Genomic DNA, 27,565 nt, shown 5'->3' on the forward strand with positions numbered 1-27,565 from the left:
TAGGAATTCCCGGTAATGAAAGAGCAGATTTTATGGCAGTCCATACCAAAGATTTGGAGCTACATGATGTTGGCCTACCTTGGCAAGATTATAAAGGCACTTTAAACGTAGCAGTTGAGAAACACTGGCAGAAAGTGTGGGATGAAGAAAAACTTAACAAGCTTCATTGCATAAAACCTATTTTACGAGAATGGCAGAGTTGTCGCCACAGACAAAGGTTTTACGAGGTTATATTATGTCGCTTAAGAATTGGTCACACAAGGCTGACACATAGTTACTTAATTACTAACAAACCACAACCAACATGCCAACACTGCGGTGAAATTTTAACCGTGCTACATATTTTAATAACATGTCCAGGCTTAGAAAAATGGATGGAAAGATATTAAGATTTTTTACCAAAAAAGAATCCCTATCCATCCTATGTTCTTATTGAGCGATGAACCACTGGTCCAATATGAAGATACCTTTAACTTTTTAAAAGCCACAGGAATCCTACAAGAACTGCAGCAATTTCATGTTTTATATTTTTACTTGGTCATTTACACCATTTTACAGCATTTAAACCAATAAGCTAATACGAAAAACATGTTCTTGGCGCATTATAGTCTGCACGGCTGCTGCGCCATAAAAATCCGAAATCATCATCATTATCATCATCTGCGTCCCCTCTGGCCTTGCAAGTTAATAGACAGCGAAGCGCTGGAGTTTCTGCAATGCTTCTGAAGGCAGTCACGGATAATTACAGCTGCCAAGCGGCTAATGTTGCGACGGCCAGGGAACTCCAGAGGGCATTGTGCACATTCAACGTTTCAGGACTTACTTTTGGAAATGCGGTTGCGTGCTTTAAATCAGGGGTAGAACCAGGACTCGACGGGAACCAAAGGTCAGTGGGTCGCCTCGCATTATTTTATATTTATTTATCAATACTACATCCCGCAGGGGCGTCTGCGCAAGCAGGCGTTTGGTGTGTTGCGACACCACGTACCCGAGCACACGAGGGTTGGACCCTCCCGCGTGTAGCCGTGCGCGGCTTAGCCGTGTCTGGGGAAAAGGGGATCCTGGAGGTTGAGCCGATGCCAGGCGTTTGGACCTTTAAGGCCCCCCGGCGGAGGCAACACGCCTCTTCGGCCTCGGCTTCACATAGACGGCACCCCTGGACTGACCCACCCGGGGGAAACCGGCAGTCGCCTTTTCCTGTCCTCCTCTCCAATCTTCGTCTTTCTCTCTCGCCTTTTTCATCTTTCCTGTCTTCTCTTCACTTCTGCTAACTTCCTAGTCTCCCGGCGGCAAGGGTTAACCTTGTGTAGCTAGCCAGCCTTGGTTATGCTGTATTTGGTTATAGCAGCGATGTACGGCTGGCGTTGGCAGGGTTTCTCTAGCAGGAACTCCTGTCACGTCCCCCTGTTGGGCTCCATGGTGGGTGGTCGGCATCGCGGCCGAAAACCCTACTGTACTCATGGAAAACGCTTTTCCTAAACTCCCTGATCGCCCTCACAAACGAGGGCGCACCGAAGATCTCTTTCAGTTTTTCGGACGACAAGTCCAGAACTTTCCTAGATATCATGTAATCCACTCAGAAAACCCAGACAAACTAGTGCGTAACATTTCACCGTTCCTTGTTTCGAAGTCATTAACTGAAGTTTTTGGAACAGGATATAAGGCGTCGAGAATGACAAGTGGTGATCTTCTCTTGGAGCTCCACGATAAGAATCAGTACGAGAAACTGCCGAAACTTGTCTCATTTGGGGAGACCCAAATAACAGTTACTCCGCACCGAACCATGAACACCACACGCGGCGTTGTCTCGGACGATGACATGCTAGAGCTCACTGAAGCTGAACTCTTGGAGGGTTTCAGTGAACAGAATGTTATAAATGTAAAGCGAATTAAGATCAGGCGAGACGGTAAAGAGATCAATACGAAACACCTGATACTCACTTTCGGTTCAAGTGTCCTCCCCGAGTCCGTCGAGGCCGGTTATATCAAACTTCGTGTTAGGCCATACGTGCCCAATCCTCTCAGATGCTTTAAGTGCCAAAGGTTCGGCCACAGTTCACAGAACTGTCGAGGCCGGCTGACATGTGCCAAGTGCAGTGACAAAGAACATTCCTCCGAAACGTGCCAGAACACTCCACATTGTGTGAACTGTGAGGGCGAGCATGCCGCATACTCGCGGTCCTGCCCGTCCTGGAAAAGAGAAAAAGAGATTGTCACAATCAAAGTCAAAGAAAATATATCTTTCAAGGAGGCACGTAGGCGGGTGTCATACCTGTCTAAGAGCAGCTTTGCCGATGTGGCGCGTAAGGGGGCAGCGTCACAACGGCCTCCGGCGGCTGTCCGACCCACAGGCAGTGAGTCGGCAGTTACGCCATCTGCCCCCGCGGCGGTTGCAGCAAGCGCTGCTCCGTCAACCGAGGAGAAGGGACCATCCACCCCGAAGGTGGGTGCAGCCGAGGCTGCCCCAACCTCCGAGGCCCCTTCCAGCGCTGGCAACGACCAGCGCAGCCAAATCCCTCAGGGAGCCCCATCGACCTCCGGGCTGGTGGGCGCAGGGGTCTTGCCCTCCAAGGCGGGACTCCCTCTGAAAACCTCTCGCTCGCAAGAGCGCTTGTCCGGCGCCTCACACGAGGCAATGGACACTACACCTGTCCCCAAGGCGCACCAAACGCCTAAGGAGCGTCGAGAATCGCTCGAACGCTTCAGAAAGAACAAAACACCTATTACAGGGCCTCGAAAGGGCTCTGTAATATAAGGCATCCACTCCGTTTCCGTAAACACAGCACCAATTTACCTTAAACATGGATACACAAATAATTCAATGGAACATCAGAGGTCTCCTTAGAAACCTTGATGATTTGCAAGAACTCATCCACAAACATAATCCAAAAGTGCTGTGTTTACAGGAAACACACTTAAAATCGAAACACACAAACTTTCTCCGTACTTATGTTACGTTTCGCAAAGATCGCGATGATGCCGTCGCATCATCGGGTGGTGTTGCAATTCTTACTCATAGAAGTATTGCGTGTCAACCTTTACAGCTACAAACGCCCCTTGAAGCAGTGGCGGTTCGAGTTGTCCTACTAAACAAACTCATCACCATTTGCTCCCTTTACATACCCCCGCATTACCAACTGAACAAACATGAATTTCACTCCTTGATCGATCAATTGCCAGAACCTTATGCTGTTCTTGGCGATTTCAATGCGCACAGCTCCCTGTGGGGCGACTCTCGTATAGATGCGCGAGGTCGCCTTATTGAACAGTTCCTTTTTTCTTCCGGAGCGTGCCTTCTCAACAAGAAAGAACCCACGTATTACTCTCTTGCAAACCGATCCTTTTCGTCAATAGATCTTAGTATAGTCTCCCCGTCTGTACTGCCTGAACTTGAATGGGAAGTTACCGACAACCCTTACGGTAGCGACCACTTCCCTATACTGCTAAGATCATATAAAGAAAACGAATATCCACCATACGCTCCTAGGTGGAAGATTGAGACAGCTGATTGGGAGAAATTTCGATCTCTAACTAGTATCTCATGGGCTGACCTGTCTTCGTTAGGAATTGACGCTGCAGTCGAGTTTTTTACAGCATTCATAATAGATGTCGCATTTAAATGCATATCAGAAGTAAAAGGCTTGGCCTGCAAACGGCGTGTCCCATGGTGGAACGCCGATTGTAGGATCGCTCGTAAAAAACAGAACAGGGCGTGGGGGTTGCTACGCGCTTCTCCCACTGCAGAGAATCTAGTCAACTTTAAAAAAGCAAAATCCGAAGGCAGGCGAACCCGCCGACAGGCCAGACGAGAAAGTTGGCAGAAATTTTTATCGAGTATTAACTCGTTCAGAGATGAGGCGAAAGCCTGGAACAGGGTCAATAGGATAAGAGGGCGACAAGCACATGCACTCCCTTTGGTAAACACAGAAGGCGATACCCTACAAGATCAGGCAGACTCACTTGGGGAATATTTTGAGAGCGTGTCAAGTGCAACAAATTATACACAATCCTTTCTGAAATACAAACAAACAGAAGAACGTAAGCCATTAACAAGAAAAGGTCGAGAGAATGAGCCTTACAACCGTCCTTTTAGTATTGCTGAATTGAGAGCTGCCTTGAGCGCATGCAAGAGCTCCGCACCAGGATCGGATCGAATCATGTATGAAATGCTCAAAAATTTACACACGGATACGCAAGTTACACTACTCACACTTTTCAACACCATCTGGGATGCAGGGTACCTTCCAATCGCGTGGAAGGAAGCCATTGTGGTCCCTGTTTTGAAACAAGGAAAAGACCCTTCCTCAGTGGCAAGTTACCGCCCAATAGCCCTCACAAGTTGCATTTGTAAGGTGTTTGAAAAAATGATCAATCGGCGACTCATCTTTTTCCTTGAACAGAGCAAAATGCTTGATCCTTATCAGTGCGGCTTCCGAGAAGGGCGCTCAACAACTGACCATCTTGTACGTGTAGAAGCAAATATCCGGGACGCATTTGTACACAAGCAGTTTTTCTTATCCATATTCCTCGACATGGAGAAGGCCTATGACACAACGTGGCGCTACGGCATCTTAAGAGACTTGTCAGAAATGGGCATTCATGGCAATATGCTAAACATAATAAAAAACTACTTGTCCAATCGTACATTCCGGGGAAAAGTCGGCAATGTACTGTCACGTCCTTTCATACAAGAAACTGGTGTACCCCAGGGAGGCGTGCTTAGCTGCACGCTCTTTATTGTGAAGATGAACACGCTTCGTGCTTCACTACCACCCGCCATCTTTCACTCTGTTTACGTGGACGACATTCAAATAGCTTTCAAATCTTGTAACCTCGCAGTCTGCGAGAGACAGGTACAGCATGGCCTGAACAAAGTGTCAATGTGGGCAGACAGGAATGGATTTAGGATCAATCCTAACAAAAGCTCTTGTGTTCTTTTTACAAGAAAGAGAGGACTTATCCCAGATCCTTGCATAGAACTGCATGGACAACAGATACCTGTTAACAAAGAACACAAATTTCTAGGTGTCATACTTGACTACAGACTCACTTTCGTCCCCCATATTAAAAATCTTAAAGAAAAATGTCTAAAAACAATGAACATAATCAAACTTCTATCCCAGACTACATGGGGTAGTGACAGGAAGTGCTTAATGAATCTCTATAAAAGCCTGATTCGATCGCGACTAGACTATGGCGCCGTTATTTATCACTCTGCCGCTCCGAGCGCGCTAAAGATACTAGATCCTGTTCACCATCTAGGTATCCGGTTAGCCACTGGCGCTTTCAGAACGAGCCCGATTCAAAGCTTATACGCGGAATCAAATGAATGGTCCCTGCATCTACAGAGAACTTATATCAGCCTGACATATTTTCTTAAAATACAATCCAATCATCAACATCCATGTTTTAACACTGTTAACGATATGACCTGCACTACACTTTTCCATAATCGCCCCTCTGTAAGAAAGCCTTTCTCGCTTCGAGTGAGGGAGCTTAGTGAAGAAATGCACGTTCCACTCCTCGAGCTTCGCCTAATGCATCTAGCCAAGCTCCTACCTCCTTGGGAGTGGCAGCTTATACAATGTGATATATCTTTCGTGAAAGTCACAAAGCATGCTCCAGAGATTGAAATCAAGATGCATTTCCGGGAACTCCAGCACAAATACTCCTGCACGGAGTTCTACACAGACGCATCAAAGTCACACGACAGGGTATCCTATGCAGCCGTCGGTCCATCCTTCTCGGAATCCGACGTACTGCACCCGGAAACAAGTATCTTTACGGCTGAGGCCTACGCTCTGCTCTCGGCCGTAAAGCATATAAACAAATCACAACTCCCGAAATCAGTTATATATACGGACTCCCTCAGTGTTGTGAAGGCCTTGATGTCTTTCTGTAATCACAAAAATCCAGTATTTATTGAACTCTACTCCGCACTGTGCAAAGCATATATATCTAACCAACATGTGATCATATGCTGGGTGCCTGGACATAGGGGCATCGAGGGAAACGTTCTAGCCGACCAGATGGCCACATCAATCTCATTGCATGCAGTTAACTCTACTGCTTTGGTCCCTGTCACAGACCTGAAGGCTTTCTTAAGAAGGAAACTACGAAACCACTGGCAACGCATGTGGGACGAAGAAATAAATAATAAGCTGCATGTACTAAAGCCACAATTAGGTTTCTGGCCCCCTGTAACAAAATCCCGCCGGATAGATGTCCTATTCTGCCGTCTAAGAATAGGACACACTTTTGGCACACATAACTTCTTACTCACGGGAAACGAGCCTCCAGCCTGTGGTAGATGCGGGGAGAGGCTGACCGTCCTCCACGTCCTACTGGAGTGTCGGGAAGCCGAACCCGAAAGAAAAGAACATTTTCTCTTAGCATACAGGCACCACATCCCCCTCCATCCTGTTATGTTACTTGGTCCAGAACCAATCTTTGACACCAACGCCGTCTTAGGTTTTTTGAAAGATGTTGTGTTGAATGTTATTAGCCCCACATGTTCGTAGCGCCTCCTCTCTTCAGAGGATGCCGCTGCGATAATCATTTTGAATAAGCACATGCCTCTAGGCCCTTGTGGTTCAAGGGCTCTGGCGAGGCTGTAGTGCTGTAAGCTATTTAACGTCTCGCATATTTTAAACAATGCATCATTCTTTTACGTTGGATTTTAATCTTCACAGTATTCGTGATTAGTCATCGCCATAATTTTATATCACGTAGATTTTATGCACTTTACAGCAAGTATTTTTAGGCCACTTTACAGCCAAGTCACATGTCCATAATACATCGTCAACATCACCACTTGTCATGGCGCTCTTTGGCCACACCTGGCCCTTGCGCCATTAAACACCACATATCATCATCATCATCAATACTACAATCCCCATTGGGGATTTTAGCAGGGTGGGAATCAGTATATATGTAAAAAACACTATAGCATAGGCAACAAAAAATAATACAAATCGGGTCAACAGAGTTTGAACATATCAATGGCACAGCAAGATAACAAATTTTTACTGAATACTTGAAACAAACGCCGAAAGTGATGATTTTAAAACTTGGTCATTGGTTAGGTGATTCCATTCAACCACTTTTCGGGGAAAGAAGGAATACTTAAAACAAATATTACGTGTACTAAATGGGGTTATTGTTCGGCTATGTCGCTGCCTAGTAGCCTAACCAGATGAAAAAGTAATTATTCCCGTGAGATCAGTTTTGTAATGACCGTTAATAATTTGAAAAAGGAATTTTAGTCGTGATACCCGATTTATTTGCATTAATGGTGGCAGGTTTGCGTTTGTTAAGAGGTTTAGAGGCTTTTGCTTTGAGCGCTCACGGGAAGACTACGAATGAAGCTGTGCAGGGTGATATGGGCTGGTCTAATTTTGAAGTGAGGGAAGCTCGCAGAAAAATTGAGTTTGAAGAACGGCTGAGGAATATGGAAGAAAGTAAATGGGCTGGGAGAGCGTTCAGGTATCTGTACATGAAAAAATTGATACACAGTGGAGGAAAAGAACTAGGAAACTTACCAGGAAGTACGCGGCCTGTAGGGTGGGCAACACAGTAACAAAGAAGGTCAAGCGGAAAGTCAGAGAGGCTGAAATAATCTCATTGGTGGCGGCAATGGAAAATAAACCTGCCATGAGTAACTACTTAAGAGGAAAAAACGAAATCCGGAAAGAAACAATTTATGGTAACTCAAAGGGAATTAAGCTCATTACTTTTCGAAACAAGATCGGGATGTTTTAGAACACGCACATATAAAGCGAGATATAAGAAGGAAGAAGCACGTGCTTGCTGCGGTAAAGCTAGGGAGACTATGGAGCATGTTTTATTAGAATGCGAAGACGTCTACCCAGTGGTCGATTTAGGCGACACTGGCCTTCTTGAAGCACTTCGGTTCAGCGAGAGCAGTGGAAAAGTAAACATGTCCGCAATAGGCATTAGTAAGAGGCGATTGGAGGATTGGTGGAAGAAAAGTAGGGAAACGACAAAAAACGGAGACGTACAAAAGCACAGTTCGAAATAGGGGATCAGGAAATTGGGGTGAGGTAGTGTATAGTGTTTTTTTTCCTTCTGTTTTTAACCTAGTTAGGAAATTAGGGAGTATAATAGCAAGAGCCTGGTGGCACAACTCACCGCCCCGTTCCAAAGGGAGCGCTCATAACATCCACCCATCGATCCCGAGCAGACATCAAGGCCGCTGTGCATAGCGGCGTATTCTGTTGAAGCTCTAGCTATAATGCATTTTATAATGCAAAAATGTTCTATTGTGAGCTACAAGTGCATTACATTTACAAGGTTCAATTGTACCTTGTTCTGTGATTGATTGCCCTCCAGTATAAATTAGGTTAAACTTGATTTCATATCTTTCATGGAGCAGCAGTACGCCATTGCACTTACATGTATCTAAAGTCGCGGCAAGTTTGTTTGAAAAAGGCACTTTTTCTCATTGCAGAGTTGTGACTAATTGCCCAACTTACTGACCACGATTCATGATAAGGGCATTGCTTCCGGCTCACTTCATTTATTTAGAAGTGGAAGTCGCAAGAACAACCGAACTGCGCATCGTTCATCGTTCACGTGCAATTCTTTCTCAGCCTATATTTCATCGTTATTGCAGGGGCTGTCACTTTATGTGCGCACAACATGCGGTTATTTTCCAGCTCAGTTACTGCCTACGAGCACAGCACAGTGTTAATGCGCCAATAGAAAGAAGTGCAAACATGCTGACGCACATCAAACTTTATTACCACATCAGGCTTGTTCGACTTCATATTTCAGGCGTCACTTAAAGCTTTAGCTGTTTCCGGGAGAGTGGCTTCACAAAGAATGTCTTCGTCATGTCGCTCTTGTCTGTTACAGAACATGCATAATTGGTGAATATTAGCCTGAAATATTTCGTGCACAAAATCTTCAAGAGCTGTAGGTGGTGCTCAGGGCAAGTACACTTTAAAACTCCACAGTCTGGCAGTACGGATACAGCATTCTCGACGGCTTCTTGCAGTGGCTTTGCAAGGTTCCTTCTCTTGCTTAGAATCACCTCAACGTACATTTTCAAGGCACGCATCACGTGTACAAGTTGGCTTGCAGGGAGCCCTCCTCTGTCCTGATGCTGGATCAAACTGTCACTTAGTGAAGCAGAAGATGGCTTCGACACAATTAAGTGAAATACAGCTGCTCCAGTCAATCTGTTCTTGAACGGCACGAGCTAGTGGTGGTGACTTCGTCCATTTTGGCACTCTCGGCAAGGCTGCCTGCGGTCAGTAGATTGGCAGCAGACACGGCAGGCGCACTGCGACGAACTGCAGCTTCCCGTTTCCGCACGGCAGAGTCGCTCTGCCGTTTCTTTGCAGCCGGCTGCATGTCCTCCGGGTATTCGTCGAAGACGCTGGGAGTACCATCCGTTTTCCCCTTTTCACTTGGGAGTTTTGCATCTTTCATTGTAGTTCGCAGCGATAAAGTGCCGTCTGCAAACTACCGAATAACGTGACGTTGTATTCGGTACCCAGTCCTTCAACACAAGAAGCTGCGTGCTTCTTAAGGCCTCATTACGCAATGCACACAGCCGGGAAGGTTCATGCACTTGCGCCCAAGGTTACGTTGACCCAGTGCAATTAATTTGGTAGACTCTAAAGAAGAGCGCTTATATTCCCTGGATCCTCACATACAACTCTACCTACCACATGACTAACGACGATGGCAGGTAACTCTAATTTGTCATCTATGACTTGCAGTAGCTTTTACCAATGCGTAATCCTAATTCATCGGAATGGTCAGAAGTCCAGATTGTGAAATTTGTGGGTGCAAAGAGGCGATAGCGCACTTTCTGTGTGACTGTCGTTGTTTAAACGCACAAAGTCATGAACCCCACGCTCGGCAAGACTGACAACCGTCCCTTTACAGAAGCCGAAATTCTTAGGCCCTGGTCACAGCCGTCGACATGAATGTTTTAAGAGCGCTAGTGTGCTTTTAAAAGAAACGGGACTCATTGAAAAAAACAGCTGAATGTGCGAAATGATGCGTTTCGTTTATATTTTTTTCTGACATTATTACGTTTTCTGCCCTTACCCCATTCCCCTGTGTAAAGTACACAACGGGTACTTACTGAGGTTAAAATTTACGCCTTTCACCTCTTTCTTTCCTTCCTTCCTTCCTTCCTGAGACCTCATTCTATATTTACTTATATATGAGTACTTTTCAGAGCCGCCTTTTATGCAATCGCTTTTTCAAGCACTGTTAATTATTTAGAAATTTTTTTCGTGATGCGCTGTCTTTGAATGTTCACTGGGAGCATGTTGCACCTCGTTAAGGGTTGTCAGTGTATTTTTGTATAAATTGCAATTCAGGCTTGTTGATACCTGAACTTCTGTGTAAAAGCTTAGTTTAGTCAACTGCTAAGTATGGCGTGTCTGTTTGGTTTTTAGCATCGCGTATAAACCGAAACCAATCATCTGCGTCTTAACAAGAATCGCCGCGGCGGTCGCCTATGGAACATCTTATCACGATGATTCTCTGTATGCATGAGGTATCTTGAAATGATTCCTGTAGCGATGCACTAGACGGTTTATATAAGCATTACTTTCTGATGTCTTCAACATTCCAAATATCAAACTATATATACGTAAAGTTCAACAATTTTATATTCCCAGAAAATAGATACTAATTACGGATAGAAAACTTGCGCTTTTTATGTAACATGTAACTTTATTAAATAAATTCTGGATACGACACTACATGCCATAAGAGCAACTAAGACGTACATAAGGTTATAGGTCACAACGAAACATTAACACAGATCCGTCCTTTCAAATGAACACTAATATCGCGTCAATTTGTTATTGTTTATTTGTTATTGCTTATTGTTTATTGTGAAAGGCTGTGAAATACCTACCTACACATCTTGACAAAGAATGGCATTAAGGAGATTGATTTGGAAATGATGCATGCCGGTGCAATTCCATGGGACCCAAATTCACCTCAAAGAATCATTAAGGAGCATGACATACCGAGCATTGAATTCCAAGTGATTCAAGTGCTCTAGCAATTTGACCATGGACTACCAATGACCAAAACTAGAGGAGAGAGGTTTGACGAAGACGTAGAGATATCGCAAACTGTTTGAAATTCCCAAAGAATGCTAGTAGCATCAATAAAGAGCATGTAGAATACAGGAAGCAATTTTGTGCTTAAGCCCATACACAATCTTGAGCGACGCAGATGAAGCTGGAGCTGCCCCCAAGGAGAATGAAGTCGTCAGGGAAAGCGATGCATACAACGTCGTCCTCCGCTGCCAGCTGGGATCGCACTCCATCGTACTAGGCGCCGAAGTTAAAGCGGTGGACCCCTCTGTTCAATGCGAGCCGGGTTCTACGGCTGGATACGTGGAGTTCAAGACATGTGGCGACAACTTCAAGAAGGCCCAGCGGTACAAGTTCTACAGGTGGGTGCTAAACAAACAAAGTCAACGCAAGTGGGTGGTTGTATCCTTCTTAAAATTGTTAAACAGGCCGCGTGAGGTTGTGAGCGATTCTGCACTATCGTTAAGCACTTGTTTTCGGAAACAAGTTTCGCAGAAGTTAGAGCAGAAGGGAATACATCTACTTAGGGCAGGTAGTGACGGCGGATCCGGATCATGAGACGGAAATAATCAGAAGAATAAGAATGGGCTGGGGTGCGTTTGGCAGGCATTCTCAGATCATGAACAGCAGGTTGCCATTATCCCTCAAGAGAAAAGTATATAATAGCTGTGTCTTACCAGTACTCACCTACGGGGCAGAAACCTGGAGGCTTACGAAAAGGGTTCTACTCAAATTGAGGATGACGCAACGAGCTATGGAAAGAAGAATGATAGGTGTAACGTTAAGGGATAACAAAAGAGCAGATTGGGTGAGGCAACAAACGCGAGTTAATGACATATTAGTTGAACTCAAGAAAAAGAAATGGACATGGGTAGGACATGTAATGAGGAGGGAAGATAACCGATGGTCATTAAGGGTTTGGACTGGATCCCAAGGGATGGGAGGCGTAGCAGTGGGCGGCAGAAAGTTAGGTGGGCGGATGAGATTAAGAAGTTTGCAGGCATGGTATGGCCACAATTAGTACATGACCGGGGTTGTTGAAGTATGGGAGAGGCCTTTGCTCTGCAGTGGGCGTAACCAGGCTGATGATGATGATGAGAGCAGCGGAATAAATACCAGGATGTCTAAAACTAGCAGAACCGACTCATTGTGGGAGAATCGTGAACCCTCGCATGCTTTCACTCCCACATACAGCATACGGTGCGCGGTGACCATTTTATCCCTTCGAACATTAATGGTGCCTTACGGTGACGCAGATGGCAGAAATACGCCGCGAGTATCCATTTAATTGCTATCGGAAGAAAAGTCATAATTTAGGCCGAATTGTGAGAAGTGACACAGATAAACATTACCCAACTTTAAAGAAATTAAGTTAGTGGCTTTATCGGTCGCATGAATTACAGTACACATTCGGTAACCAATAAATTTACAGGCATAACACGCGCACGGGCAATTATCAATAGATCTCACTCAATGAGCGCGCACTCTATCATGTCAGCACTGTGTCGTAGAGTGCGCGCTCATTGAGTGAGATCTGTTCGTAATTGCCCGTGCGCGCGTTATGCCTGTAAATGTAGTGGTTACAGAATGTGTACTGCAATTCATGCGACCCATGCTCCCTTCTGTCTGCGCTCTTTATCATGTCTGCACTGTGTCGTAAACAGCGCAGACAGAGGGGAGCGAACACTTCGCGCTGGTCGTCGCTGCGAAACTTCTCTGAAACTTGAGATTACACTAGGCGCGCGGAAATACAGGCGGTGAAGCCGTCAGCTACATCGACTCGCCCAGCTTTGCACCCACACCAGATTACCTCGAGACAGGCAACGTAGGCCCCACTGAGCAGGCGCCGCAGCCAGCGCAGCCGGGGATATACAGGAGACGCGAGCTCACCTGCATCCTCCTCCTCTTAATGCGCACTTCGTCAACGCACCACCCCCTTCAGCCCTTGCGTGCGTCAAACCACCAGTCATTTCGGCTCACGTTTGTGGGTTCTTAAGGTCTCACAGCAGTAACGACCACCCTGTGTTCGAGCTTAGCGACCAGCAGGGCCGCGTCAGCCGTCGGCTCTAGCCCGCCACTTCGCGAGAGCTCAGGCCGCAAGGGGCTACCGAGCGACGCATGCCAGGACACAGTATCGCCCTGAATTGGCGAAAAAGTTTTTCACGGTGGCACGGCTAAGAGCGGCTCGGCGTGGTACGACCTCGCGCGAGCACTAGGCACCCGTTCTTCGGCGTAGCATCCGGAAAGGATCAATACAAAGTACGCGCTTCCCGCACTGGCAAAAGCACCGTGCGCCAGCTCAAGGCCTAGTCACCAAGGTGCCGGCGGAGGTGAGGAAGCATGTAAGTACCTAGTGAAGTCCCGGAGGTAAGCGGCACGCTCTGGCGCGAGAGCAGCCGACTGCGGCCGCGCCGCGACGTCAGAGCCCCGCCCCCACCGCAAGCTATCACTAGTGGAGCGCCACCGCTGACAACCGCTCGCGACGGGGAACGGGGTGATGCGTAGGAATGGCAGAACAGGTGAATGCGCCCGCGCAATAAGGAAATAAGGAGAGGAGGACGTGAGGAGTAAGGAATGCGCCCGCTCAATGTTGCCGGCGTGTTCCTCAATCCACACATGTAGTCTTCCTTAACTGCCCCCTACCAGTCTCGCGAAGCAGCTAGTAAGGGCTAATGCACCAAAGTTATTCAGCCTTTCATGCACTAGCTTAATGCTAACATCAGCCCATCAAGTCCTATTGACACCGCATTGTGACATGGAAACTAAGACGCTTTCATGCGCACAATTAAAAAAAAAGCATACGCGGATAGTGGCAAAATAAAAAAAAATATGTTCTAACATAGAAGAAAATGACGCCGCGAAGAGGAGCAATATTAACTATAGTCTGCTGGTCACGCTGAACAGTGTACAGCGGGTGCAAAGTGAAAATGGTGCGTAAAGCATTATGGCAAAGGCCGTGGTCGAAGACGTTATAGTTGCCATGGAAGGCTGGATTCCAGGCCACTTAATACAGATACGGGTTCACCGTTGTTCCATCGAAGTTGTTGGCGAGCCCGACGAGCGCCGCATACATGGTGGTGGCAGTCCTCAACTCCAGCCACATGGGGTAGGACATTGCCAATTCAGCCCGCCGCGCAGCCGTAGCCAGGTGAGATTGGCAACCACAACCATGGCTGCAAAGCATTTCTACGGAAGCGGCGATTGCCGATAGCCGAGCTCTCGGTCTGGCGTCAAAGGGTCGGTGACTTCGTCCACCTTCCATCTACATGGTGGTCCGATGGAGTTGGTGCGGCTTCCATGGTGCGGCATAGAGAAGTGTGCGCAAACGCACGCTTCTCGATGGCTGCCTGACATCCCTCACAGTCCGCCGCAGAGTGGCACGCGTTGTCCACAACGCACGACGCAAGAGAAGGCGCAAAGCGTCCTTGTCCGCCGCGCACCGACAACTCAGAGGGACCATTATCTCACCGCGGCTCGCGACCGCTAAACTTACCAACCCGCTTCTCGGTAAAAAAGAAGGAAAAACGAAAAGAAAAAACGAACAAGAAAATAAAATGAAAATGTTAAGCCTACGTAGAGGTAAGAAAAGAACTGTACAGGCCATCCATGCAAAAATGAAGCATACTTAAAAAATTTCGAAGCAATTATTACACGCGGCATGCGTACTAAAAAAAAGAAAAAGAAACCACACTGCTAAAACACACTGACAACATGACTATTCTATTGGACAAAGCTGGGCTGGGGCCGGCTTCTTTTCCTGCACTGGCTGTAAATAAGCTAGCCCACTGAGGCCAGGCATGATACTGAGGGCCTTCGGTTGTGGAAAAGAGTGCGCCGTCCGGCGGGAAATCCCGAGGATGTCAGCTTTCTGCTGTTTTACCAGTACGTGCTTCCTAACGTGGTCCGACGCCCCGGATCCCTGTTGCTTGCGAGTGATGTAACTGGGCACCGACGCGAGGTCATGGGACCGTGACGCAAAGGCCTTCAAGTTGGTGATATGGGCATTGTGGATTTTCCCCAAAGGGGATTCTTCAGCAACTACGCGAGCGGAGACCAAGCTTTACTTTGTACGGACCAAGCCACTTAGAAGCGAGCGTGGCTGAGAACCCCTTGCTCATATCGCTAAGATCGTGGTTGCGCTTCACGACTCGATCACCTAGATTAGGTGAAAGATTGCTATGCTTCCGGTCGTACTGAGCCTTCTTCTGGCCCTTGGCCGAAGGGCAACTGCCTTGCTCTACAGAGAGCCCAACAAAGCCTGTCTCTAAGTGCTGAACCGTAAATAGAACAGTCTGCCTGCGCCTCCTCGTCCTCCCATTGACTAACACTGGTCACCGGATTTGCCAACTCCCTTGCGACATTGAGGAAGGCGAGAGAGAAACCAGTAGAGCGATTCGCGGCGGTTGGGATTACTAACGCGAGCTCACTCAAGTGGTCTGTCCAATCGTGTTGACTTTTGGCAGAGGCCGTCAACATTGGTTTTGAGAGTTCTAATGAGTCTGTCTATCAAATTAGATTGGAGATGGTTGGGTGAAGTGGTTTACTATTTGGTGGTACGTTCGGATGCCTAGGAACTAAACGCCCGAGTGCTAAAATAGCACGCCTTGTCCGTAATAAGTCTTGTCGAAAAGCTGACCCAACATAAGAAGTTCAGGAACCTCTTAAACCCTGCTCACGCTGTCGCTTTTTGTAGCGGAAACAACTCCACCCACTTAGAAAAAAGGATCAACGACTACCATCAGTTGTGTGAGTACCTGCTTATTTCCGTGGAAAGGCTCCATGAGATCGTAAGAGGCCACTTGCTATGGACGCTCACTGTCAATTGATTGCATCAGCCCGGTCGGCTTGCGACCCATTTATTTCGCCGTTTGACATCAATAGCGAAAAATGTAACAATGTATGCGAGGCCGGGTCACACTTCGGCTTAGTTCACAAAAACTTTGGAGCCACTCAAATCACCGGCCAAGGGTTCGTCATGAGAGGATCGCAAGAGTGCGATTCTCCGACTTTCTGGATAACAACTTTAAGCGGGTCCACAGACTCATCATTGGTGGCGATGTACTTCAGCAGGAGCCCATTATGATCTGGAAAATATGATGCTGAATATGAATATGAAACAAACACACGCTGGTTCTAGTCCACCTGCGCCGACCGCACCACCAGAAACGTCTCGGCGCTGCACCTCCCTGAGACCGTCGCTCAATCCACGACAAAACTGATCAAGTTGCTTGGCTTTCAGTAGCTCTTGTCTGCTGAAAGAGATTCTAGTTCTCAAAAAAGGAAGTCTGGTATCGTTCCCACTCAGGACTGCAGCCACTGGCGTCATGGGTTCGCGTTGGAGAAGCTCCGCCATTTGCCCCCTTTGCGGCGTGGTGCTTGCCTAGAAAGCGTAATAACAGGTCCGCCCGACGGTGGCCTCCCCAATTTCTCCGCTTGTTTCGCCTCCGACTCTTCCTGGCGCAAAGGAACACGCAGCGGCTGTCCCACCTGGAGGAAGGTTCCTGCTAGACAATGGGGCACGAGATACTGCGCCAGCTACCACCTTGATGTTCCTTTTTCGATACTGCATGTACTGCGATACTGCGTCATTTCATTTATTATAACCTCAAGACCACAAGGTATTGCAGAGTGGAGTGGGGTAAAAACAAGCTACAAAACGAAGAAAACAAAGAAGGCAGCAAGTGATGTAGTCAGACATGTGAAGCCCGAAGCGATTGCGTCGATTATCGCCGTGCGAAATTGTGCGTGGTCTTCAATAGCAATTAACGCGGCGGAAAGGTGGTTCCATTCTTGACACGTCCAAGGAAGAAAAGACTCATGACAAGCTCTGGTGCAACACTGCAAAACTCCAACTTTGTGATGATCAATGCGAGGAGATATGTAGGTTGGAGATGAAATAAGATTATCGCGCAGATATGTATTATGGAAGTATATTTTATGAAACGCAGCCAGGCGAGAGCATTGGCGCCTCGCATTTGCAATACAGCCATAATGCTGTATCAGAAGAACCAAGTGCGCCAACCGGGCCACAGGCTCGCAGAGCCGCATCAGCCACGTAGCACATTGTGGCCTTTCTGCACTATGAATTTAGTCCCATCAAGGTAGACATGAAATTTACATATTGCAAACACGATGGTGAGGCACTCGTCAGTCAGGGGCTAATTCCTCTCTGCCAGTATCAAAGCGCGGCTGGTAAAGGCCAACAGCTGCAACAATTCATCGTATTCCTGTAGGAGGAGCGCTTCTAATCAGATTTCTCGCGTCAGTCTGGACTACGAACAGTCTGATCAGGTGGGGAAGTATCAGCTGCGCTGTCTCCGCATTGGCACTAAACTGATGGCAAAAGGTCTGCTGCTGCTCAGGTTCCCACTACCACTCGGCCTTACCCAAGATCTCGCTGAAGGGCGCCTGCACTTGGACACAGGACGGGATGAACGACCGGTAAAAAGTGGCCCTTCGCAAAAAGCGACGAATGCCATGTACGTCCTTGTGCGCGGGGAAATGGAAACTGCCCAAAGTGTCATGTGGTCCGGCTCAATGGCGCCTCCGCCCAGCGTAAACCCTAGAAACGGAACCAGAGCTTTCGCAGGATTCAGTCATCCCGGCGCAAGCATCCTCTCGAGCATATCGGCAACATGGACCAAGTGTGCTTCGAAGGTTCGTGATAAAAATACGATGTCATCGAGGTAGCGCATGCAGTATGACCACTTCGCTTCCCCGATGATGCAGTGCATGACTCTCTAAAGGGTCGCAGGGCCGTTGTAAACATGAAAGGGCATACGAGTAAAGTGAAATAACCCTCTGTGGGACACGAACGCGGCCGTGTACCGGTCACAATCGCTCATCCATGCCTGTCGGTAACCTTTGGAGGTGGCTGCTGAGCAGGAGGCTGCGGGATTGAATCCCAGCCATGGCGCCCGCATTTCCACGGGGGCTAAATGCTAAAACACCCGTGTGCTTAAATTTAGGTGCACGATAAAGAACCTCAGGTGGTCGAAATTTTCGGAGTCCACCCCTATGGCGTGCCTTATATTCAGAAAGTGGTTTTGGCACGTAAATCCCCATTACATTTAAGTCAACCTTTGGAGGTATCCAGCCCTGAACGAGTGGCAGATATCAGCCAATAGCATCGCGTCCAACAAACCGTCGATGACTTTCCTCTTGGCCAGGCTTACAAATCGTGGGTTAGACATCAAGGGAAGCGCGCCTCCAGTTTCGATCACCTGACTCGCCAAACCGTTGCAGCCACATTGATCGGTGAAGAGCTCTTCGTGCTTGCATAACAGTGCCGACAAGGGAGCCTTCTGTGTATCACCTAAATGAACCTCACACAGGAAAAATGGCAGATTGAGCGAGATGATGGTTTTCCCTAATTTTCGAAAATAGTGCTAAAAACGTACACCGGACTACAGAATACAGGATGGGACACACAAGGCGCTGACTTACAACTTCGTTTATTGCAAAAAACACAATGAATTTTTAAAGCCTTACATCAAGCGTGCGCGCATGCTAGATGTGAATGAAAGCACTTGTCATTCCCAACATATAGTCTCGTGGTCGCGGGTAAAATTAACACCGTTGTTCACCCCGGTTCAGCAAGCCCATTTCCTGCAAAGATAAGTTTACTGAAGGCTGACTAATACACTCACTACCTTTTCTAATTATGTGAAAGGCTTCCGCGAGTTCCCTTGTAACGCTATCACTGTGCATAAACAGGATTTTTGTGTCGTCAAAGAACGGTTTACTCGCATTCGAAACAGTGGTGGCGTATAGTGGAGCTGCGATGAGGAACCGGAAGGCGTGGGATGAAATCACTGCTTCAGCGGCCGCATTTTGGTGTGAGCGAAATGCAACGACGCCAGTGCACCGTGCATTCGGTGGTGGCTAAAGAACCCAGGCGGGCAAAATTATTCCTGCGTCCCCTGCTATGGCGTGCTTCATATGCATATCTTGGTTTTTGCCACGCAAAGAAACAAGATAGTACATGTTTTTCGCGCCAATAAAATTTCAATTTTCGTCAAATTGCTACGAAAGCTTACTAGTAATTGCTTACCTGTCCAAATTGATATTGGTAAGTTTGTGAAACTACTCTTATTTATCGTCGGCTGTGGTAAGGGATGATAGGTGAGCAATGTTTTCTTCAACGTGTCCGTGTATGGTGCTAAAGCGCATTAATTTCTCGTTGTTTCCGTTGCAGGCACGCGTTGCTACGCTGGTGGGCCCACTGCCGCTTGGCCGGTAGCCCGAAGGCGTTTTGCGGTTTTCGGAACGAAAGTGGAATTGTCTTTTCTGTCAAGGAGTTTGACGTTATGAGGATGCCGGAGAAGGCTGCGGTAAGTTGTGTGCCACCCCAGCCGCAGTTGTGTATGCGTTGTGTATGCGTCAACTAAGACAGTGGAATCCCGTACACTAAACACATTATATAAAAAAAATTGAACAGGCAGCGCTGCGAATACCACTGAAAACTGCCGTCAGGACTGTTGATCGTAAAACGACGTGGCACTTGTAATCTAAGGTCAGCGAGCCTAAGGAGACAGCGAGAACACTGAGATGATTTCCATTTCTCCAGGCTTTCAGGGGTGGAACGGTTTCGGTTCGAGGGGAGACTAAGACAATGCGAGAGATGCAGCGGCACGCTTGCCGAGCCGTCATAACTAAAAAGAATATTAAATCCAGCGGCTTTGTCCGCAAAGGGTGCACAAACCAGCGGATCTCTTAGCCACTAGGGCTCTCTGGACCGCACTTTTCGGCTGCAACGTAGCCTAGCCGCCTGCGGGATTAATTTACTGAGCTATGTATTATGCTCGGTTGCGGTAGCCGGAAGTTCAAATCTCCTCCCCCCTCCCCTTTTATTTTAAATCTGCGATGGTGTATGTGCGTACGACATCCTCCAGTGCACTACATCTGCAGGCTTGGAGTGGCACCTGACACCTGCGAAAGATGCCGAGAGCGAGTGGGACTATACTATTCCAGGTACAACCAAATTAGGAAGGCCCACTAAGCTTGAACAAAGACGCTCCCTCCCCAGAATAGGAGTTGACCTCCCTGGTGCAGTATTCGGCCAAAACCTCCCCAATGATATCTACAATTAACCCACGGCCCTCAGTCCCCAGCAGCTGCGAAGCACGGGTGCAAGGCGGTGGTCAGACCTGTAACGTAGGAGAGGGGGCTAAGAATCTCTGGGTCCGCACAGGCCGCCAATGGAAAGTGACCTTGCCAACCTTTTTTGCCCAACTCTGTCGAGTGAGGCTATCTTAGCAGTTCTGTTCGAGAAACTATCGGACATTGTTTGGGATATCATCGGCCTTAGTGAGATTACAACTGGCGAGGCTTATACGTTGCTGAATAACAGCCATGTCCTCTGCTATAAAGGTCTCCCTGATAAGAAGCAATATGGTGTAGGATTCTTATATTATCCATTAGGGCATAGCGGGCAACGTTGACAAATTGTATAGAATTAATGAGAGGGCAGCCGTAGACATAATCAAACTTAATAAGATGCACAGAATAAAGGCAATACAAAGCTACGCTCCTACATCCAGCCACGACGATGAGGAAGTAGATTAGTTTTATGAAGATGTAGAATTAGCCATGAGAAAATTGCAAACTCGGTATACAGTAGTAATGAGTGACTCCAATGCAAAAGGGTAAAGAAAGCAGGTGGTTGAACAGGCAATTCACAACTACGGCGTCGATTCTGGAAACGCTAGAGGAGAGGTGCTGGTAAGATTCGCCGAAAGGAATAATCTGAGAATGAACACCTTTTTAAGGAGGCCTAGCAACAGAAAGTGGAACTGGAAAAGCCCTAATGGTGAAACAAGGAACGAAATTGATTTCATACTTTCTGCCGATCCCAGCATAGTACAGGGTGTAGAGTGATAGGTAGGGTAAAGCGCAGTTATCGTAGATTAGTGAGGGCTAGGAATCACCGTAATTTCAAAAGAGGAAGTGTAAAATTAAAAGAAAATGTACAAAAAGTGTAAAGTGCAGAAGCAGAAAAATTTAGACTGGTACTTGCAAACAAATTTGCAGTCTTAGAACAGTGAGATGATGTTGATGATGATGATGACATAGAGCTAACGAATGAAACCGTAATGAGGCTGACTTCAGAGGCAGCAACTAAAGTGGGAGGCAACACACCAAGTGAACCAGTAGGCAAACTCTCCCAAATAACAAAGGACCTAATAAAGAAATGACAAAAAATGAAAGTGTCCAACTCAAGAGATAAGATAGACTTCGCGGAACTGTCAAAACTGATCAACAATGCGAACATTAGTAACATTCGAAATTATAACGTGAAAAAGACTGAGGAAACCGTAAAAAATGGACGCAGCCGGAAATCAGCAAGAAGAAAACTTGGCATACGACAAATCAAGATGTATGCACGGAATGATAAGCAGAGTATTATGATCAGCTATCTCGAAGGTATAATAAATGCATCGGAAGAATTCTATACTGATCTGTACAGTACCCAGAGGGCTCAGAACTCCATTCGGAACAATAATGAACAATATACAGAAACTCCTCCGATAACTAGAGATGAGGTCAGAAGGGCCTTGCAAGACATGAAACGTGGAAAAGCGGCAGAAGGTAGAATAACAGTCGATTTAATCAAAGATGGAGGAGACATAATGCTTGAAAAACTGGAGGCTCTCTATACGAAATGTCTATCAACTGCAAGGGTCCCGGAAAACTGGAACAATGCAAACATTATACTATAATCCTTAAAAAGGTAGACACTAAACAACTGAAAAATTATGGGCCTATTAGCTTACTCCAAGTATTATATAAACCATTTACCAAAATAATCTCCCATAGGATAAGGGCAACACTGCACTTTAGTCAACCAAGGGAACAGGCGGGCTTCAGGAAGGGATTCTCTACAATGGATCACATCCATGTCATTTATCAGGTTATCGAGAAATCCCCAGAGCACAATAAGCCTTCTATATGGCTTTTATAGATTACGAAAAAGCGTTTGATTCAGTAGAGATACCAGCAGTCATAGAGACATTGTGTAATCAAGGAGTACAGACCGCTTACGTAAATATCTTGGAAAATATCTACAGAGGTTCCACAGCCACCTTATTTCTACACAAGAAAATTAGGAAGATATCTATAAACAAAGGAGTCGGACAGGGAGACACAATCTCTCCAACACTATTCACTGCGTGCTTGGAAGAAATATTCAAGCTACTAAACTAGGAAGGTTTAGAAGTAAGAATCGACTGCGAATACCTCAGCAACCTTCGGTTTGCCGATGACATTGTTCTATTCAGCAACACTGCGGACGAGTTACAACAAATGATTGAGGACCTTAGTAGAGAGGGTGTGAGAGTGGGGTTGAAGATTAATATGCAGAAAATGAAGATAATGATGACTATCCGGGCAAGGGAACAAGACTTCAAGATCTCCAGTCAGCCTCTAGAGTCTGTGAAGGAGTACGTTTACCTAGGTCAACTAATCACAGGGACCCTTGACCATGACAAAGAAATTCACGGAAGATTAAAGATGGGTTGGATTGTATACGGCAGACATCGTGAGCATCTGACTGGAAGCTTACCGCTATCATTGAAAAGGAAAGCATACAATGAGTGCCTTTTACCGGTGAAGATATATGAGACAGAGACTTGGAGACTGACAAAGAAGCTTGAGAACAAGTTAAGGACTGCGCAAAGAGCGATGGAATGAAGAATACTAGGCATAACTTCAAGAGACAAAGAGAATGGTTTGGATCAGAGAGCAAACGGGTACAGACGGCAGGCTAATTGACACGAAGAGAAAAAAAATAGCACTAGGCAGGTAATGTTGTGCGTAGATAACCGTTGGACCATTATGGCGACAGAATGGGTACCAAGAGAAGGGAAGCGCAGTAGAGGTCGAACGAAGACTAGGTGGGGCGACGAAATTAGAAAATGTGCTGGTTGGAGTCGGCTGGCGTAGGACAGGGGTAATTGGAGATGGAGATCGCGGGGAGAGGACTTCGTCCTGCAGTGGACATAAAATAGGCTGATGATGTGGCTTTACGTGCGATAAACGCGATCTCTTTATGAGGACCGATGTAGGTCGGCCCTTGTGATTTTTTTAGCCATGTGGAGTTCTTTACGTGTGCCTAAGTATGGGTGAACGAGATTTCTCGCATTTTGATCCCATCGAAATGAGGCCGCCGCGGCCTACGTCGAATCCTTGGCCTCAAGCTCAGCCTGAGGCTTGGCGTGAAACTATGGCAGTATAGCTGCGATATGATACGCCCTTGTTTGCACAAACTTACTGTAAGTATGAGGGTGAAGTATGAGCGATGACAACTAAATTGAAAGAAGCAAGATTGGGCCCAAGAAAGCATTTCTCAAACGAAAACAGCGCATATATTTGTGAGTGAAGAACATCATCTCTAACGCATTTAACCCTGCAACGTCCAACATGTCATATATGCTACGCTCCGTTTGATGCCTCAGAATACTGATTTAGCCGTTTAAACTCCAGACCTGCATAGTTCAACAATTCACTTAATATATAATAATTACTATAATAGAGAGTGTTACCTAATCAGTGGCAAGTTATTTTATATTTAAATATACTCGCTGTCTCCAGACAAGTTATTACAATCATCATTAATGTAAAAATGGGCATGGTCATTTCGAGGAATTGACATATCTACAAAGTTGTCAGAGATATTTTCTGCAGGAACACACAAAATGTAGTGCCTTGCAAAATCACACAAACGCACCCACACAGAAAAAAAAAACGGATAGGCAGAAGTCCCATCTTTACGTGATCGGCAGTCTTTGTTATCACGTTTAACTCTGCTGCCTATCTCGGTCATCGGGTGATCTATTGCAAAACTTGATAGCGGATAAGCCGACACATTAAAGTGCAACTTTGCCGTCGACCGCAATGGGAACCACGTCTCTCTGCGCTATCAATCGTTGTAATGTCCTTCTAAGCCAGCTTGTAAACACCACTGACATACCCGATAACAAAGTCGCGAATAGTAACGCGAGAACTGTTTCCTTCAATACACAGATAACCTCAAGTTCACGTTTCCGGGATGGAGACGTACCTTGGTCATGCCGAAATTCTGGTGCACCGCACTGTTTCGCTCAATGCCGCAGCAGCCACAAAAGCACGAAGTGCCCCTTGACAAACCCGCAAGATTTTATAGATTTTAGAGAAATTCGTAGGTGAGACAAGCGCTGTTCCGCGTCGTATAGCGAATGTTTATTTTCGCGTGCCTTCTGTTCATCCGTCATCATCATCATCATAATCATCATCATCATCAGCCTGGTTGCGCCCACTGCAGGGCAAAGGCCTCTCCCATGCTTCTCCAACAACCCCGGTCATGTACTAATTATGGCCATGCCGTCCGATTAAGCCGATTAAGCTTCTTAATCTCATCCGCCCACCTAACTTCCTGCCGCCCCCTGCTACGCTTCCCTTCCCTTGGGATCCAGTCCGTAACCCTTAATGACCATCGGTTATCTTCCCTCCTCATTACATGTCCTGCCCATGCCCATTTCTTTTTCTTGATTTCAACTAAGATGTCATTAACTCGCGTTTGTTCCCTCACCCAATCTGCTCTTTTCTTATCCCTTAACGTTACACCTATCATTCTTCTTTCCATAGCTCGTTGTGTCCTCAATTTGAGTAGAACCCTTTTCGTAAGCCTCCAGGTTTCTGCCCCGTAGGTGAGTACTGGTAAGACACAGCTATTATATACTTTTCTCTTGAGGAATAATGGCAACCTGCTGTTCATGATTTGGGAATGCCTGCCAAACGCACCCCAGCCCATTCTTATTCTTCTGATTATTTCCGTCTCATGACCCGGATCCTCCGTCACTACCTGCCCTAAGTAGATGTATTCCCTTACGACTTCCAGTGCATCGTTGCCTATTGTAAATTGCTGTTCTCTACCGAGACTGTTAAGCATTACTTTAGTTTTCTGCAGATTAATTTTTAGACCCACTCTTCTGCTTTGCCTCTCCAGGTCAGTGAGCATGCATTGCAATCGGTCCCCTGAGTTACTAAGCAAGGCAATATCATCAGCGAATTGCAAGTTACTAAGGTATTCTCCATTAACTTTTATCCCTAATTCTTCCCAATCCAGGTCTCTGAATACCTCCTGTAAACACGCTGTGAAAAGCATTGGAGATATCGTATCTCCCTGCCTGACGCCTTTCTTTATTGGGATTTTGTTGCTTGCTTTATGGAGGATTACGGTGGCTGTGGAGCCGCTATAGATATCTTCCAGTATTTTTACATATGGCTCATCTACACCCTGATTCCGTAATGCCTCCATGACTGCTGAGGTTTCGACTGAATCAAACGCTTTCTCGTAATCAATGAAAGCTATATATAAGGGTTGGTTATATGCTGCACATTTCTGTATCACTTGATTGATAGTGTGAATATGGTCTATTGTTGAGTAGCCTTTACGGAATCCTGCCTGGTCCTTTGGTTGACAGAAGTCTAAGGTGTTCCTGATTCTATTTGCAATTACCTTAGTAAATACTTTGTAGGCAACGGACAGTAAGCTGATCGGTCTATAATTTTTCAAGTCTTTGGCGTCCCCTTTCTTATGGATTAGGATTATGTTAGCGTTCTTCCAAGATTCCGGTACGCTCGAGGTCATGAGGCATTGCGTATACAGCGTGGCCAGTTTCTCTAGAACAATCTGTCCACCATCCTTCAACAAATCTGCTGTTACCTGATCCTCCCCAGCTGCCTTCCCCCTTTTGCATATCTCCTAAGGCTTTCTTTACTTCTTCCGGCGTCACCTTCGGGATTTCGAATTCCTCTAGACTATTTTATCTTCCATTATCGTCGTGGGTGCCACTGGTACTGTATAAATCTCTATAGAACTCCTCAGCCACTTGAACTATCTCATCAATATTAGTAATGATATTGCCGGCTTTGCCTCTTAACGCATACATCTGATTCTTGCCAATTCCTAGTTTTTTCTTCACTGTTTTTAGGCTTCCTCCGTTCCTGAGAGCATGTTCAATTCTATCCATATTATACTTCCTTATGTCAGCTGTCTTACGCTTGTTGATTAACTTCGAAAGTTCTGCCAGTTCTATTCTAGCTGTAGGGTTAGATGCTTTCATACATTGGCGTTTCTTGATCAGAGCTTTCGTCTCCTGCGATAGTTTGCTGGTATCCTGCCTAACGGAGTTACCACCGACTTCCATTGCACCCTCCTTAATGATGCCCACAAGATTGTCATTCATTGCTTCAACACTAAGGTCCTCTTCCTGAGTTAAAGCTGAATACCTGTTCTGTAGCTTGATCTGGAATTCCTCTATTTTCCCACTTACCGCTAACTCATTGATCGGCTTCTTATGTACCAGTTTCTTCCGTTCCCTCCTCAGGTTTAGGCTAATTCGAGTTCTTACCAACCTGTGGTCACTGCAGCGCACCTTGCCGAGCACGTCCACATCTTGTATGATCAAGTAAATCAAGTATGATCAAGTAAATCAAGTATGATCAAGTATGATCAAGGATGATCTTGTAAATCAAGTGGCGCTTACGTGCAAAGGCGATAACGTTTTGTAAGGTTCGTACGTATAGCTTTGACGCCTACGCCTTTCAAGGTAAAGTGCTCTGATATGCCAGGTTGAGTGTAAACTGCGATCTCTTCGAAACATTGTAATTTGAATAGCCCGTTTTCACGGTGATAGAAAATGCAAATATGGGTATTTTAACCGTTGCTCGCGATCTGCGACCACAGTGGCGTCTGCGTCAGCAGTCGTTTCGTGAGTTGTGACAGCAGAGACCTGCCCACATGACGGCTGGAGGCTCCCTCGCTTATTCGTGCGTGTGTTCTGCGCGTAGGTGTAAAAGGGTATCTCGGGGGTTTAACCGATGTCGAGTGCCTCGACACTAAACGCCTCTCAGCCCAGGCAACTCAAGCCTCTGGCCTTCGCTTCACGTAAATGGTCCCCGCGAAGAGATCCGCTCGGAGAACATCGTTAGTTTGGTTTCCTATTGACGCCTCTCCGAACTTTATTTTAATGCGATTATCTTTCTTCGCCTGCTCCAGGCCTTTGGAGCCAATGTATATTTATGTGTATGTATATATTTACGTTATTTCATTTCAAAGTACTGTCAATCCTCTAGCGAGGATTGTTACAGGAGTGGGAACAAAATAGGAACATTACAAAAGCATAGGTGACAACTAACATATATATATATATATATATATATATATATATATATATATATATATATATATATATGTTAGCTATAGAAAATACGCGTACAGGGAGTTTCAGCGAGCACCTTCGAAAATCTTTAAAGGTTGCTTGTGGAAACTATCACAATTCTGGTTCATGAGCTGGTCTACTTGAAGCGGTGGACAATACTTGCACAAACAATTTAGAACCATAACCGACGAATTAATAAAAATTCACTAATTAAGCTTCTAGGTAATAACATTTTGGCCCATATTGCAATTTACAAATTCTAGCCGTGGA

The 27,565-nt window shown here is 46.2% G+C and overlaps 1 protein-coding gene across 1 annotated transcript in view; it reads left to right on the top strand.

Moving 5' to 3' along the window:
- LOC142586127 (decapping and exoribonuclease protein-like) overlaps positions 1 to 27,565 on the top strand; it is a 97,872-nt gene that overhangs the window by 63,667 nt on the left and 6,640 nt on the right. The window contains exons 4-6 of the mRNA XM_075697380.1: positions 8,471 to 8,474; positions 11,180 to 11,455; positions 19,291 to 19,426. Of these exons, the coding sequence (XP_075553495.1) occupies positions 8,471 to 8,474; positions 11,180 to 11,455; positions 19,291 to 19,426 (416 nt within the window). The remainder of the gene's footprint in view (positions 1 to 8,470; positions 8,475 to 11,179; positions 11,456 to 19,290; positions 19,427 to 27,565) is intronic.

The sequence above is a fragment of the Dermacentor variabilis genome, chromosome 6, assembly GCF_050947875.1.
Source record: "Dermacentor variabilis isolate Ectoservices chromosome 6, ASM5094787v1, whole genome shotgun sequence".
NCBI classification, from domain to species: domain Eukaryota; kingdom Metazoa; phylum Arthropoda; class Arachnida; order Ixodida; family Ixodidae; genus Dermacentor; species Dermacentor variabilis.